This window comes from Acanthochromis polyacanthus, chromosome 6 (assembly GCF_021347895.1).
Source record: "Acanthochromis polyacanthus isolate Apoly-LR-REF ecotype Palm Island chromosome 6, KAUST_Apoly_ChrSc, whole genome shotgun sequence".
In the NCBI taxonomy this organism is placed as follows: Eukaryota; Metazoa; Chordata; class Actinopteri; family Pomacentridae; genus Acanthochromis; species Acanthochromis polyacanthus.
The window spans coordinates 5,506,116-5,523,317 of record NC_067118.1 but is presented as its reverse complement, the minus strand read 5'-3'; the positions used below and the strand labels follow the sequence as shown (position 1 = coordinate 5,523,317).

At 37.8% G+C, this 17,202-nt stretch overlaps 2 protein-coding genes and 1 long non-coding RNA gene across 3 annotated transcripts in view; 2 read left to right on the top strand and 1 right to left on the bottom strand.

Annotated features, from left to right (window-relative positions):
• LOC127534550 (uncharacterized) overlaps nucleotides 1–17,202 on the bottom strand; it is a 532,033-nt gene that overhangs the window by 290,328 nt on the left and 224,503 nt on the right. The gene's annotated exons all lie outside the window — the stretch shown is intronic.
• LOC110960721 (uncharacterized) overlaps nucleotides 1–17,202 on the top strand; it is a 435,352-nt gene that overhangs the window by 343,537 nt on the left and 74,613 nt on the right. The gene's annotated exons all lie outside the window — the stretch shown is intronic.
• Nucleotides 6,464–17,202, top strand: part of cables2b (Cdk5 and Abl enzyme substrate 2b) — a 65,647-nt gene continuing 54,908 nt past the window's right edge. Inside the window, exon 1 of the mRNA XM_051950012.1 lies at nucleotides 6,464–7,246. Coding sequence (XP_051805972.1) covers nucleotides 6,705–7,246 — 542 coding nt within the window. The 5' untranslated portion in view covers nucleotides 6,464–6,704. The remainder of the gene's footprint in view (nucleotides 7,247–17,202) is intronic.

The following is a 17,202-nucleotide window of genomic DNA, read 5'->3' as shown; positions in this document are numbered from 1 at the left end:
GTCAAAGCCACAGAGACTCAGTAAATCCACTGAATCACTTTACCGTCTCTGTGTTTTTTTAAATTTTAAGTTTTTAATGTCTTTTTTTAGGATTTGTTTAGTATTATGGCTGTGATTGTACTAAAATAAATTACTCTTGAAGACCAAAGAGAGATTCTGATTGCAATACACATGCAAATGTATGGGGTGTCTGAAATTTTTTTCCACCACTGTATACAGTACTGTTCAGTGATAGCCTTAGCCTAGCTCTGTCAGTGCTGACAGTGACTATTTCTGTTATTTAGATATTATTAGTGTTGCAAGGAAGCTGGCTAAGCTTGTGTAAGATTGATTATTAAAATAACTGCTAGAAAAAAATCCTAAATTGAATTTGAACTTTGCAGCGATGGATTTCCCAAACTAGCTAGCTAGCAACGGACCTCTTGACTCCGCTCATGCTCTGCTACATGTGCTGCAGACAGGTGATTTAATGGGTTTCAGAGCTGGAAAAACTGCATCATGTGATGTCAACACTTTTAAATATTTTTCTTCTTTTAATGCATTATGTTCTGTTAAAAAAACACATCCTATTGGCATTTATCAGACAATATACAGTACTGTTCAAAAGTTTAGGGTCAGTTAGAAATGTCCTTATTTTTGAAATAAAATCTTTTTTTTCAATGAAGACAACGTTAAATGAATGATAAATCCAGTGTAGACATTGTTAATGTGGTAAATAACTATTCTATCTGGAAACAGCTGATTTTTTAATGGAATATCTCCATAGGGGTACAGAGGAACATTTCCAGCAACCATCACTCCTGTGTTCTAATGCTACATTGTGTTAGCTAATGCTGTTGAAAGGCTCACTGATGATTAGAAACCGCTTGTGCGGTTATGTTAGCACATGAATAAAATATATACATATATGATATGATTTGTAGGTGTTTTTTGTTTTTACAATCAACATGAAAATTTAAACTTTTTGTGTCATTTTACAAATCTGTAGTTTAAGAAAACAGGGAATATCTCTAAAAATAACAATTAACAATCCTGAATATGCATAATTTGTCTTTTAAATAACAATTTTATTTACAATTTTGGCCTGTTTTTATTGGTTAAGATGTAAATTAATACTTTCTTTCTGTGATTTTACTGTTTGTTTTCAGTTTTTTTTAAAAATGAGGGAATCCTGTAGTTAAGTTTTGTAGATAACAGTTAATCTTTTTCAATCTGTTAAAAAATTACTCTTCACTTTTTAAAAGTGTAGGAAGAAAACTCAAGAAGTACCTGATAAGTGATGTCATCTCTTTAATTCTTTCTGACGCCAGCTGACTTCTCTGGCCAGAATGTGAATTTTTCTGCCTTTAAATTTGTATTTTACCGTTTAGATTCAGGAGAAGTAAAAAGTTGAATCCTTTACAGAACAAAGCTTTGTGGATGAGAGATGAAATGTCTTATAGAACAACAATAAGAGGTTTAGCTGTCTTCTAGTGAAGTATTTAGGACGACCATGACCTGGATGATGTACAGCATGTTCTGGTTTGTAGCTGGTAAACAGACATTCTGTAGCTACTGGTTGTTTTGCTACAGTAAGCCAGAGGTCACCATTAGAGGTAAACTTGAACCTGATATGTGATATCAACCAAAACGATGCCAGGAAATGCGACAAGATTATGTTCGGTTCTATTATCAGCAGAGGAGATAAAGTGTGAGGTCACTTATGTCCATGCATGTGTGTGCGTGTGCGTGTGTGTGTGTGTGTGTGTGTGTGTGTGTGTGTGCATGTGTGTGTGTGTGTGTACTCTTGTTCATCTATCTTTGCGGGGACGTGTACGACTTTTAGAGTAAGTAAGGACTTGGCCAGTCCATCACTTCCAGAACTCCAGATTCCTTATCGTGGTCCAGTAGCCTCTGCACAGCTTTGAAGTCTGCTTGGGGTCGTTGTCTTCTTGATATATGAACCCACGACCAATCAGGTTCAATCCAGAAGCAATTCCATGATGCACCAGGATGGTCAACCTTCTTGTTTGTGGTACTGTCCATTTTAAGTAATGTGCCCATGCTGTTTCCACAAATGGAACCCCATACCAGAATGGAATCTCCACCATGTTTCATTGTGCATCCAGCATCAAAATGTTGTCTCATTTTTCTGAGGACATAAACACCACAATGCTGACCGAAGAGTTCACACTTCCGTCCAGAGTAGCTTCCTCCACTCATCTACAGTCCAGTGTCTGGGGCACATTTTAGGTGTTGTTGGATGTTTGCAGGCCTCAATACTGGCTTCTTAGCAGCTCTTCTTCCCTTTAAGCCTTGTTCCTTCAGTCGTCTGCTTATGGTCATTCTGGAGACTTTCTCAGATTCTGATCTAGAAGCATTAATCTCTGCCTGAATATCACCATTGGTCTTCTTTCTGTCTCTAGGACTTCAGATCTTGAGGTGCCTGACATCAGCTTCAGCTAGCTTTCGTTTTCGGCCTCTTCCTTATATACTTACCAGTCTCTGCAATGGAGTCCAAGGCATACCTAATCAAACTGTGAGAACACTTTATGTCTCAAAGACCACCCAGCATCATGAAGTGAGTCAGTGAGTTCCCTACGCTGCACCATGTTGGACAGGAGTGAGGAATTTTCAAATGAGTTCACGTTTTTATACTGAGTGTTAAAGTATAAATATGTGTAATAATAGCATGCTATTAAAGTAAACCAGCATTTTAGTGCACAGTTTCAGTGATCAGGTGTGTGTGTGTGTGTGTGTGTGTGTGTGTGTGTGTGTGTGTGTGTGTGTGTGTGTGTGTGTGTGTGTCTGTGTGTGTGTGTGTTTGTGTCTGTGTGTATGTGTGTGTGTAGTTGTATTACTCAAGTTAGGTTAAGCAAGCAGCGGTTAGAGGACGGTCAATCTTCAGGAAATGACAGCGAGTGATGTCCTCTGAAGTGATGGAAACACATTAGTGTGTGTCTCTGCATGTGTAAATGTTAGTTTGTGTGTGTGTGTGTGTGTGTGTGTGTGTGTGTGTGTGTGTGTACTTGTTTCTGCTATACAGGTGGGGACTTTGACCTGACTATTTGCTATAAAGGTGGGGACTTGTCTTACGGTGGGGACCTAAAATGAGGTCCCCACGGGTGGCAACACCGTTTTCTTGACCATATTGTTGTTAATAAAAAATGTAAAAGTGCAAAAACGTTTGTTTAGGGTTAGGCATTGATTTGGTGATGGTTAAGGTTAGGGTTAGGGTAAGGGTTAGGAGTTAGATATGAATGGGAGTCAATGGTAAGTCCCCACCGGTATAGAAAAACAAACGTGTGTGTGTGTGTGTGTGTGTGTGTGTGTGTGTGTGTGTGTGTGTGTGTGTGTGTGTGTGATCAGGTGCTGGCTATACTTGTGGGGACCAAATGTCTCCACAACTGTAGGAAAACCGAAAACAATGTCACTTGTGGGGACCTCATTTCGGTCCCCACAAGTTTAAACAGTGTTTTCTTGGCCATGTTGTTGTTACTGAAAAAAGTGAAAGTGCAAAAACGTTTCTTTAGGGTTAGGCATTGTTTTGGTCTGGGTTAAGGTTAGGGTTAGGGTAAGGGTTAGGGATTTGATATGAATGGGAGCCAATGGTATGTCCCCACAATGATAGAAAAACACAGTGTGTGTGTGTGTGTGTGTGTGTGTGTGTGTGTGTGTGTGTGTGTGTGTGTACTTGTTTCTGCTATACAGGTGGGGACTTTGACCTGACTATTTGCTATAAAGGTGGGGACTTGTCTTACGGTGGGGACCTAAAATGAGGTCCCCACGGGTGGCAACACCGTTTTCTTGGCCATATTGTTGTTAATAAAAAATGTGAAAGTGCAAAAACGTTTGTTTAGGGTTAGGCATTGATTTGGTGATGGTTAAGGTTAGGGTTAGGGTAAGGGTTAGGAGTTAGATATGAATGGGAGTCAATGGTAAGTCCCCACCGGTATAGAAAAACAAACATGTGTGTGTGTGTGTGTGTGTGTGTTTGTGTAAAGGGAAACAGACACACTTGTATAAACTCGATCCTCATCATCAGATTACAGCTCCGTAATCTCTGCAATCATCCATGTGGCAGAGTTTAGCATCATATCATCATCATCTCACACACACACACACACACACACACACACACACACACACACACACACACACACACACAATTCCCTCATCTGTTTGTCATATTGCATCATCGCAGATCCACTGTTTACTATTAATCCTGGGTCAGATATTATTTTTTGTTTTCTCTCCTGCCGTGCAACAGATTTTCAAACCTTCACATTTTATTACAGTTTCTGAACAGAGATATATTTTTATTCTAATACAAGTTAAAATTTAGATATTTATATACAAAGAAATGTGTTTTTAAAGGTTCAGTTTTACTCAGAATTCTTAGTTTTTAAAGTAGTTGTGCAAAATGTTGGTTTAGTTGAGCTAAGCATGTATTTTTGTAATCATGTACAACTTTATTTGTGTGTAATAATTATATTTTTAAGAATATTTGGGGTAAAGATGTTTTTAATGTAACTTAATATGGCTCATATTTATATTATGTTATGCTATGTTGTGTTGTGTTGTGTTATGTTTTGTCATGTTAAGTTATGTTATATTGTGTTGTGTTGTGCTGCATTATGGTTTGTTATGCTATGTTTTGTTATGTTGTGTTGTGTTGTGTTATAATAAACTGTAATGCAATGCTTTACATTTCTCGTTATACAGCATAATGTACACACATGAGAAATGAAAATGTACTTTAAAATATTAACTAAAACCTATCAGGTAATCTAACTTGTGTTGCTTGCTAATGACACAATGCACACTATATTTTACTGGCTCAAATGGGCATTCTTATTATATAGTAGATTATACACAAATGAGAAATAAAATTGCACTTCAAATAGTAACTACACCAAGCCAGATAATCCAGTTTAAGTTCCTTGCTCGTGGCAGAAAACAACTCTTTCTGCTGCAGCACATCATTAAGGATGAGTTTCTGGTGTTTTTCTCTGCTTTGCACCCTTATACCAGAGCCTCCATGATATTAAGATGGAACGTCATGGAAATAAAATAATAATTTCCAGTGAGATCAAACTGAATTCAAATGAAGTCACTTTTGGATTTTATTTCTGTGCTAGACGGTCAGCTGGAGTTCATTGGTTGTTGTGAAGATGCCTTGGATCAGGAGGGGTCAGTGCTTGGTAACAACCTCCCAGCCTGCAGGGATTACAGTGTGCTGCGTCCTACAGGTTATATTTAGCAGACGACCAGTCATGCTACGCTCGCCGGTCGCCCTACTAAACTGCCCAGGTTCGCTGAGCTCATTGTCGGAGTCACCGCAGGGATCAGCGTCGAGAAAATCCACAGATGTTTCATAACAAACGATCAAAGCTGCTGTCAGGAGAAGCTGCAGCAGCTAAAGCCTCAGCAGCCTGATAGTCCAGAGATGAGCAGGAGAATCACAAAGAGTCTGCTGGAAAAATCACAGCATCCAGAATGGAACCATATGGAGCCTTCAGCTGAATAAAAATAAAACACAGAGGTGACATTTATTCACTTTTATTTGTTAGTTTTAATGATTTTCTTTTTTGCAAGGACAAAGCATTGTACATGATCCTCATCACTGCTGCAAATATAACTGAAAAAACTGGTCATATATTATGAAACAATAACAATGCTACACCACAATTTTAAAAAATTGTCTGGTATAAAGTGCCTGTAGTTTTATTAGAAATCGTCTTAAATTGAATTCATTTTATTTCCTATTTTCTGGCATTCTATATCTTTAAAATGATTTCATATGATTATAAAACAACAATAACATTTCACTGTTATGATAGCTTATTATAATGATACTAAATTATTAATGTTATCATTGGATAATTTTATTATAAATATATAAAGAAAAATTCATTATTTGTTAAAAAAATACAAGCTTTAAGGTGGAATTTAATTTGAGTTTAGGCCTATGTTTTTACAGTGAATATGTAAATTTATCTATTTTTTCCCTGCAACTTTTCTAATTATTATCTGTATTTTTTTTCAAGGAACATTCTCTAAATAACAGTACATTGTTTACAAAATTACAGTGAAAATGTTTATTAAAATGTTAACATAACAATATTAATTTATTGTTGTTTTAAAATATCACAATAATCCAAAATAATATGTATTATTATTATTCTTATCATTATTGATGTACATTCAGCCTTGGTTGATCAGTATCTTTAACTGTATGTTGTGTTTTGTTTGCACTGTACCAGAACTCTTCTTACACAAACTCTATCCCAGTTTTATGAATTCATTGTCTAAACTGCCTGGATTCTGAATAAACTTGTCTGCACCACCTTTATTCACACAATTGTAATAATTTTCTATAAATTTTCTATTTTATTACATTTATTGTTATTTATTTATTACACACATTCTTCTTCTTCTTCTTCTTCTTGTTATTATTATTATTATTATTATTATTATTATTATTATTTGTGATGTACATACAACCACGTCTGTTCAGGATCTTTAACAGTATGTTCTGTTCTGTTTACAACGTGTCTAAACTCCTGCCCTAAGTCTCCGACTTGTATACGTCATCGCGTATCCCCATGTGGACCAATCACAGCGCAGGAGGGCGTAGAGCGGTCTCGCGCCGGGTAAAAGGGATTTGACAGTTGCGGGTCTCGAGCCGATCCTCCGGTTACTTCCTCGGTGGGACGGAGACGATGGCGGCTGCTGCCTGCGGCCATAGCGCCGCGGTGACGGCCGCCGTTAGCGGCAAGAAACAGCACACCGGCCGGGAGCACAGCCGCAGGAACAGGGAGAACTCCCGCCGGAGACAAGCCGCTCTTTTGTTTCTCAGTAACATCTCCCTGGACGGGCGGCCGGTCCAGAGTAATCCGGCCGAGAACCACAAAGACGCCGACACGGAGGGAGCCGGCTCCGCGGCGGCCGCTGCGTGTCCAGAGCCTGGCAACAAAAGCAGCTACGGGACGTTCTCTGGTGTGTCCGCAGCACCGAGGACGGCGCCCCTCAATGTGCCGCCTATCCTCGTCCTGCCGTCGGACTCGGGCTTCAACGACGTGGGGAGCGCCGAGGTGCTGCTGGGGTGCCGCCGAGGCTCTATCTCCTCTCCCGGGGACAGCAACCTGCTGTCCCCGTCCACCTCCAACACCAGCTTGCTGCCGTCGCCGCTGGGACCGCGGAAGTCCTCCACGCTGCTGTCGGTCCAGAGCTGCAACTCGGTGTCCTCGGAGCCCAGACACAGGTGAGAAACACTGCGGGTGTCTGTTCAAAAGCGGGTCCCACTGAGCCAGAAAGTGGGCTGAGTTAGCTTGGTTTGGCGGCTGTTATTCCCTCTTACAGTTCAGAGTAAAACTTAATTCTAAACTATTTTAATTTAACTTTACTTCACATAATCCAGTCTTTTTCTCAGTTTGACAGGTTTAGATTTGATTCTGTGTTGTGTTTAGTGCCTCCAGATGTATCTAAAGAGATAATTCAGTCTACAAATTAAAGGAAGTGTCAGTGGTCGTGATGCAACGTTTCTCAGCAGCCTTCAGGCTATAAGTGAACTCAGAGGAAGATCCTGTGAATTACATGACAAACACTCCTCTGTTGACTCTGGAAAGTGTTGGTTTGGAGTATATATAGTTTTATCTCTTTGTATCTGCAAGACAATCTCAAGATTCTGTAAAATAACGACTCTTGTAACTTTGTTCAGGCAAAGATCCTCAGTGAGTGTTTTAAAGGTGTTTGAGGACTTTTCAGTTGTGAGTTTTGTAGAGAAATGTTTGTATTCAAAATACTGCACACAAAAGTAGGACTTAGAAAGTTATAGTTGTATCTGAAGAATTAAATATGCAACACTAATCCCTACAGTTTTATTGACCTACATCATTTTTGGTTGTGACACTATTTTTTTAAGAAGTAAACATGTCTGATATTGAAAATACAGTGCCTATCATAAGTATTAACCGCCTTTAATGTTTTACACTTTTATTGCTTTCATAAATCCATCATGGTCAATAAAATTTAGATTTTTTAACAAAAAAATGTATTGGAAAAAACTCTTTAATGTCAAAGTGAAAATAGATTTCTATAAAGTAATGTCAATGAAAGAAAATTATATAAATAAAAATAATTGTTTGCATAATTATTCACCCCCTTTTTAATTTAATGGTCTAATTCAATAGAGGTCCATCAAATTGTTGCCAATAGTCTCACAATTAGTGAAATGAAGATCACCTGAGTGGTGTGGGTGTGTTTCAAGTGATTGAGTTGTAAAACAACTGGTCAAGGGGAAGAAGATTCTTTGGTCTGATGAGACCAAAATTGAGCTTTTTGGCCATCAGACAAGACGTAATGTTTGGCGGAAACCAAACACTGGACATCACCAAAAACACACCATCCCCACTGTGAAGCATGGTGGTGGCAGCATCATGCTGTGGGGATGTTTCTCAGCAACTGGACCTGGAAGGCTTGTAAAGACAGAGGGCAGAATGAATGCTGCAAAATACACTGAAATCCTGGGGGACAATCTTTTTCAGTCTGCAAGAGAACTACGTCTTGGGAGAAGTTTTATTTTCCAGCAAGACAATGATCCAAAACATACTGCAAAAGCTACACAGGAATGGTTAAAAAAGAACCAGGTAAATGTTCTGGAGTGGCCGAGTCAAAGCCCAGACCTCAATCCTATAGAGAATTTGTGGCTGGACTTGAAAAGGGCTGTTCATGCCCGATACCCACACAACCTGACAGAGCTTGAGCAGTTTTGCAAAGAAGAATGGAGCGAAATTGCAGTGGGCAGATGTGCAAGACTGATTGAGACCTATCCACACAGACTCACTGCTGTGATTGCAGCCAAAGGGACATCTACTAAATACTGACTTGAAGGGGGTGAATAATTATGCAAACAATTATTTTCATTTATATCATTTTCTTTCATTAACATCACTTTGTAGAAATCTGTTTTCACTTTGACATTTAAGAGTTTTTTCCAATAAATTTTTTTGTTTAAAAAGCTAAATTTTATTGACCATGATTGATTTATGAAAGCAATAAAAGTGTAAAACATCAAAGGGAGTGAATACTTATGATAGGCACTGTACACACGTGGACAAAATTGTTGGTACCCCTCAGTTAAAGAAGGAAAAACCCACAATTCTCACTGAAATCACTTGAAACTCACAAAAGTAACAATAAATAAAAATTGATTGAAAATTAAATAATCAAAATCAGCCATCACTTTTGAATTGTTGATTAACATAATTATTTAAAAAAACAAACTAATGAAATAGGGCTGGACAAAAATGATGGTACCCATAACTTAATATTTTGTTGCACAACCTTTTGAGGCAATCACTGCAATTAAACGATTTCTGTATTTGTCAATGAGCGTTCTGCAGCTGTCAACAGGTATTTTGACCCACTCCTCATGAGCAAACAGCTCCAGTTGTCTCAGGTTTGATGGGTGTCTTCTCCAAATGGCATGTTTCAGCTCCTTCCACATATGTTCAATGGGATTCAGATCTGGGCTCATAGAAGGCCACTTTAGAATAGTCCAACACTTTTCTCTCAGCCATTCTTGGGTGTTTTTGGCTGTGCGTTTTGGATGGTTGTCCTGTTGGAAGACCCATGACCTGCGACTGAGACCAAGCTTTCTGACACTAGGCAGCACATTTCTCTCCAGAATGCCTTGATAGTCTTCAGATTTCATCGTACCTTGCACACTTTCAAGACACCCTGTGCCAGATGCAGCAAAGCAGCCCCAAAACATTACTGAGCCTCCTCCATGTTTCACCGTAGGGACAGTGTTCTTTTCTTCGTATGCTTGGTTTTTGAGTCTATGAACATAGAGTTGATGTGCCTTACCAAAAAGCTCCAGTTTGGTCTCATCTGTCCAAAGGACATTCTCCCAGAAGCTTTGTGGCTTGTCAACATGCATTTTTGCAAATTCCAGTCTGGCTTTTTTATGAGTTTTTTTCAGCAGTGGTGTCCTCCTTGGTCGTCTCCCATGAAGTCCACTTTGGCTCAAACAACGACGAATGGTGCGATCTGACACTGATGTACCTTGGCCTTGGAGTTCACCTTTAATTTCTTTGGAGGTTGCTCTGGGCTCTTTGGATACAATTCCAACGATCCGTCTCTTCAATTTGTCATCAATTTCCCTCTTGCGGCCACGTCCAGGGAGGTTGGCTACTGTCCCGTGGGTCTTGAACTTCTGAATAATATGAGCCACTGTTGTCACAGGAACTTCAAGCTGTTTAGAGATGGTCTTATAGCCTTTACCTTTAAGATGTTTGTCTATCATTTTTTTTCGGATGTCCTGGGACAATTCTCTCCTTCGCTTTCTGTTGTCCATGTTCAGTGTGGTACACACCTTTTCACCAAACAGCAGGGTGACTACTTGTCTCCCTTTAAATAGGCAGACTGACTGATTATGAGTTTGGAAACACCTGTGATGTCAATTAAATGACACACCTGAGTTAATCATGTCACTCTGGTCAAATAGTTTTCAATCTTTTATAGAGGTACCATCATTTTTGTCCAGGCCTGTTTCATTAGTTTGTTTTTTTAAATAATTATGTTAATCAACAATTCAAAAGTGATGGCTGATTTTGATTATTTAATTTTCAATAAATTTTTATTTATTGTTACTTTTGTGAGTTTCAAGTGATTTCAGTGAGAATTGTGGGTTTTTCCTTCTTTAACTGAGGGGTACCAACAATTTTGTCCACGTGTGTATATGAGTTAAAGATGCATTCAAAAGGGAAAATTCAGAGATATTAGTTTTTGGATCTTCAATGATTAGCCCAATCATTTTTGACAATTAAATGAATTAACAACTGTTTTGATTATTGGTTTGAGTAATTTTTTACGATAAAAGGTTGAAATTCTCTGAGTCCAGCTTTAGAAATTCAAACATTTTCTGTTTTTTCAACTTCTCTAGAGCAGTAAACTGAATTTCTCTGGATTTGGGAAACCCTGATCTACATCTTTATTTTTAAAAAAAATCTTTTTATGGCATTTTACACTGCTACAAACAAAAAATTGATTAATTGAGAAAATAATATTGACAAATTCAATGATGGCAACAAAAAATTACAGTTACATCTTTTATTAATATTTTTAGTGTTTAACCAAGGTTTTTGGCCCATTATGTCCAGATTATAAACCATTATTTGTTATTGTTTTCCAGGCTCTGTTTACTGTTTAATCTGTAGCTGCCTTCTAACTTAGCTGTTAGCGTAGCCTTAGCCGCTGCGAAAGAAGCTAACGTCCTGATTTGTGTGGACGGTTTGTGCTTCTCGTACAGTTTCTGTCAGTCAGAGCAAATTATCTGAGTTAATCTGACTTTAGCTGCAGAATCTGATAGCAAACCTCTTAGCGGTAGCCATAACCTAGTTCTGTCTTCACTGACAGCGACTATTCCTATTATTTGAGAATTATTAGTGTAGCAGGGAAGCTGGTTATGCTTGTGTAGGATTGATTATTAAAATAACTGCCAGAAAATTATTTAATTCTACTTTGCAGTGACGTATTTCCCAAACTAGCTAGCTCGCAGCGAACCACTTGACTCCACTCATGCTCTGCTACATGTGCTGCAGACAGGGGATTTAAATGGTTTCAGAGCTGGAGAAACTGCAACATGATGGCAACACTTTTGAATATTTTTCTTCGAAAATTTGTGGTCACTTAGAAGTGTCTATGTTTTTGAAAGAAAAGCATTTTTTTTTTTCCATGAAGACTATATCAAATGAATGATCAATCCAGTGTAGACATTGTTCATGTGGTAAATGACTATTCTAGCTGGCAATGGCTGATTTTTAATGGAATATCTCCATAGGGGTACAGAGGAACATTTCCAGCAACCATCACTCCTGTGTTCTAATGCTACATTGTGTTAGCTAATGGTGTTGAAAGGCTAACTGATGAGTATAAAGCCCTTGTGCAGTTATGTTAGCACATGAATAAAAGTGTGAGTTTTCAAGGAAAACATGAAATTGACCCCAAACTTTTCAGCGGTAGTGTACATCCTGTGATAATAATCAGTGGTCATGTTTTCAAACTGTAATATTAGTTGGGCTGTAGTTTTTACTTTTTGTGTTTACTTTAAAGTTTTGTTTCTTTCTTCTAATTTATTTTATCCGAACATCAAGCTGGCATTTAGCATTTGATACGAACCGTGGGCTGAATGTCAGGTTTCATATCCACAAAGACTGAACTTTGTATATTTTAAGCTGTAGATCTGAGACATTTGCTAGTGTTTATTTTGTGGTATTTCATTCAGTAGGTGTATTCTCAGTTTTGCTAATAGCATGAATTTGGCTGCATTTCCTGTCTAATTACAAATGTCATTTTAAAAGTAACAGCCTCCTCCAGCATCTGGTGGTTTTGTTGACAGGAAGTGAACCAGGAAACGGTTAAAAACCACAAACAAACAACATTTACAGTGACACAGTAACCCGAATCAATTTGTTTACTACAGTACCTCTGGATGAGCTTCCAGTGCTGAAAGAGGGAGGAATTAGAAGCAGGGTGAGTGAAGAGGAAATGGGATAAGAGATGAGTATCAGAGTGTGAACTAGAAGAATGTGGTTTCCCTGTGCAGTGACTGACGGAGACAAGCAGCGGCTGAGACATGCTGTGGCTGCGTGAGCGCTGACGGATGGATCGTCTCTGTCATCCTGTTGGCAGGGAATCAAAACCCAGAGAATGTCGGCGATAAACGCAGCTTAACCTATTTACACCTAACAACAGGCTGGAAATTAGCAGCAGATAATAGCTCATCAGTCAGACTGCTGCCTCAGCCGCCAACCGTCATCTGCAGCTCCTGCCGGCTCACTTGATTTCATTTGAGGCGGCACAAACAGTGTTTCATGCTGAGATAGTTGCTGTTGGTGTTATTAATAAGGAGCATAATTTAGCATTGGGTTGTGACTGGTGGGGTGTGCAATTGGAGGATAAAAATGTTAATGTTTCCAGTGAGGCTGGAACCAAAGCATGTTCTGCATTTTTGCTTAATAAATGGTTAGAAGAAAGAATTTGATGGATGCTGCTGGTATTATTAACCCTCATGTCATCCTGCGGGTCAGAATTCACCCGGTTTAAAGTTTGAATATGTGGGGGAAAAAACATATATTTTCACGGTGAAACTTTTGATGTCCACATTTTCAGGAGATTTAAGAACATTTTTTGGTGGAAAAAAGAAATGTTAAAAATGTTTCTTTCAGAACATTCACGTAAAAATCAACCAAAATCCAGCAAATTTCGCTGGATTTTGATTGATTTTTATGTGAATGTTCTAAAAGAAAATATTAGAAGTTTTACTGATATATATGTAATTACTTTAGATATTTTTAGGATTTTTTTTGGCAGATTTTTACTCATTTTTGGAAAATATTTACAAGATTTTTTTTGGGCAAATTTGTTTGTTTTTCTTTTTTTTAAATAAAACTTTTAAGGGAAACTTTTAAGGAATTATTGGAATTTTCTTCCTGAAGGTTTTGCACATTTTCAGAAATTTGGGGATTTTTTTTCCCGAATTGTTGGGGTTTTTTCAGACATGGAAACAATATTTTTTGGTGCCCGTAAATGACGACAACAGGAGGGTTAATGAGAAGCATCATTTAGCATTGGTTTGTGACTGGTGGATTGTGCAGTCTGAGGACAAAAATGTTCATTTGCAGCCTCATTTTTTTTCTATAAATTGATTTTAGCTTTGATTGTGCCATTGTTTTTAGGTGTTAGTTGGTTTTTTGGTTCATAAACTGTCAGAAGATGTTGAAAAATGACCAACACAGTTTCCCAGAACCCATTATGATGCTTTTAAATTGTTAGTTTGTCCACCCAAAGGTCCGAACCCCAAAAATATTCAGTTTACAGTGTCTGTATTGTTAATATGAAACATAATTTACACTGTTAGCATTAGTTTGTGACTGGTGGAATGTGCAGTCTCAGGATAAATATGCTATTTTTTTTCTATAAATTGATTTTAGCTTTGATGGTGCCATTTTTTTGAAGAGGTTTGTTGGTAATTTGGTTCATAAAGTTTCAGAAGATGGTGACAAATGACCGACAGCCCATTGTGGTGCTTCTTAGTGGTCTGTTTTGTACACTCACATTGTGAGGACTAAAAATGTGAATTTGCAAAGGGCTGCTGCTCATTTTTTCTAATTGTGTTTAACATTGATTGGTGTAGCTATTTTTGGGTTGTGGGTTGGTTATTTGGTTCATGAAGTGTCAGAAGATAAATTATTTTGTCCACCTCAAAGTCCAAACCTCAAAATTTTCAGTTTACAGTGACGCTAAAATAAGAAAAGCAGCGCTTCAGAGCCTATGCTGCAGTTTTGCTTCATAAATGGTTAGAAGACAGAATTTGATGTTTCATGCTAAGATGGCTGTTGTCAGTGTTATTAATAAGGAGCATCATTTAGCATTGGATTGTGACAGGTCGAATATGCAGCCTGAGGATAAAAATGTCAATTTGCAGCTCATTTTTTTCTGTAAATTGATTTTTAGCTTTGATGGGGCCATTACTTTGACACATTAATTGATTATTTGGTCCATAAAATGTCAGAAGATGGTGAAAAATGGCCGACACAGTTTTTCAATCCACTGTGATTCTTTTAAAAATGTAAATTTTCAAAATAGCTGCGTCTAATTTTATTTGTAGATTAATTTTAGCTTTGAAGGAGCATTTCTTTGAGAAGTTGGCTGGTTGTTTGGTTCACAAAATGTGAGATGATGGTGAAAAATGGCCAACACAGTTTCCCAGAACACATTATGATTGCTTTTAAATGGTTTGTTTTGTCCACCCAAAGGTCCAAACCCCCAAAAATATTCAGTTTACAGTGTCTGTATTGTTAATAAGAAGCATAATGTACACTGTTTGCATTGGTTAGTGACAGGTAGAGTGTGCAGTCTGAGGATAAAATTGCTAATTTGCACAAAACTACAGCTTGTTTTTTTTCTATGATTTGATTTTGGCTTCGATGGTGCCATTTTCTGAGACGTTTCTTGGTTTTTTGGTTCATAAAATGTCAGGTGATGGTGAAAAATGGCCAACACAGTTTGTCAGCCCACTGTGATGATTTCCAATGGTTTGCTTTGTCCACCCAAAGATCCAAAAACCAAAGTGATGCTAAGGCGAGAAGAGCAGCGTTTTAGAGGCTGGAACCCAAGCAAATTCAGTATTTTTGCTCAATGAATAGAAGAAAAGGTGTCGCTAATTGCTTTATTTGATGCGGCACATCCAGTATTTCATGCTGAGATGGTTGTTGTCGGTGTTATTAACAAGGAGCATCATTTAGCATTGGATTGTGACTGGTGGGGTGTGCAGCCTGAGGATAAAAATGCCAATTTGCAGCTCATTTTTTTCTAGAAATTGATTTTTAGCTTTGATGGTGTCATTTCTTTGAGACATCAGTTGGTTGTTTGGTCCATAAAATGTCAGAAGATGATGAAAAATGGCCGACACTATTTCTCAGTCCATTATGACGCTTTGAAAAATGTTAGTTTGCAAAATAGCTGCGGCTCATTTTATTTGTAAATCGATTTTAGCTCAAAAGAGTATTTTTTTTTGAGAAATTGGTTGGTTATTTGGTTCATAAAATGCCAGATGATGGTGAAAAATGACCAACAGTTTCCCAGAATGCATTATGATGCTTTTAAATTACTTGTTTTGTCCACTCAGAAGTCCAAATCTCAAAATATTCAGTTTACAGTGATGCTAAAGCAAGAAAAAAAACGTGTTTGACAGGATCAGCGCACGTTCTGCAATTTTACTCAGTAAATGGTTAGAAGAAAGAATTTGATGCAGCACATCCAGTATTTCATAGCAGGATGGCTGCTGTAGGTCTTATTGATAAGGAGCTTCATTTAGCAATGTTTGGACAGTAGAGTGCAATGTGAGGACAAAATGTTTATCTGCAGCAGGTTTTTTTCTATAAATTGATTTTAGCTTTGATGTTTGTTGGTTATTTGATTCATAAAGTGTCAGAAGATGGTGAAAAATGACAGATTCTCAGCCCACTGTGATGCTTTTAAATGACTTGTTTTATCCAACCAAAGGTCCAAATACCAACAATATTCAGTTTATGGTGATGCTAAAGCAAGAAAACCAGCAGTTGAGAGGCTGAACCAGAGCATGTTCTGCATTTTTGTTCAATGAACAGTTAGAATAGAAGATGATGTTCATGTACTAAATTATTTCAGCACTGAATTGGATAGATAACATATTTTTCTGTGTATAATACAGCTTTAAAGATTAAATTTGCTGATGAATACTAGAATTTTAAGACTACAATTCTACAATTTGGTTTTGCAGATGCTTTTATCCAAAGCAACGTACATCTGAGAGTACATACAAAGGCTTTTATTGGTATTAGTTTAATTAAAAAAGCGCTAACTCATGCACTTTAACGGTTATTTTAATCACTAAGTAATCTGACACTATCTCCCAGAGCCCACTGTGATGCTTTCAAATGACTTGTTTTGTCCACGAGGTCCAAACTCCCAAAATATTTGGTTTACAGTGAGGCTAAAGAGAAAAAAGCAGGATAAAGAACAGATTTGAGAAGCTGAATTCAGAGCATGTTCTGCATTTTTGCTCAATAAATACTTAGAATAGAAGATCATGTTCACATATTAAATTATTTCAGCACTAAGTTAGATGTATCACAGATTTTTATGTGTATTATACAGTTCTTAAGATGAAATTGTCTCATGATTAGTGCATCAAAAATAGAGGAAACTTAAAAGGTTCTTGGTGTCTGTTCAGTTATAAATGTCAAAACTCTCACTTTTTCTAATCACTAATTAATCCGACAGTTTAAAGTGTCAGAGAAAAACCAAGATTCATGCTTGTTCTGATTTGGTGTTGCAGCTAATTATTTTTCTTGTACATTTTGTGCTAAACTCCAGCTCTGTGATGACTCTTAACAGAAGCCGTTATGCTGTCTGTGAACTATTGCAGTAATTAATCATAAATGTTGAGCCACTTCTCACACTCTGCAGCAGGAACCCTGGTTTTGTTGTAGGTCATTAAACTTTGATGTTAGAGACTGAGAGCGTTTGGAGCTGACAGACTCGTTGGTTTCCTGTGTTGAGTTTGAGCTAAACACTTCCTGGTGCGATGAAGTCGTCTGTCGTCACGTCTGATCATCAGTCACGCTCTGTTTAGCCTCCCTGTCCGATCGCTGTGTGAAGTCCTGCCAGGCA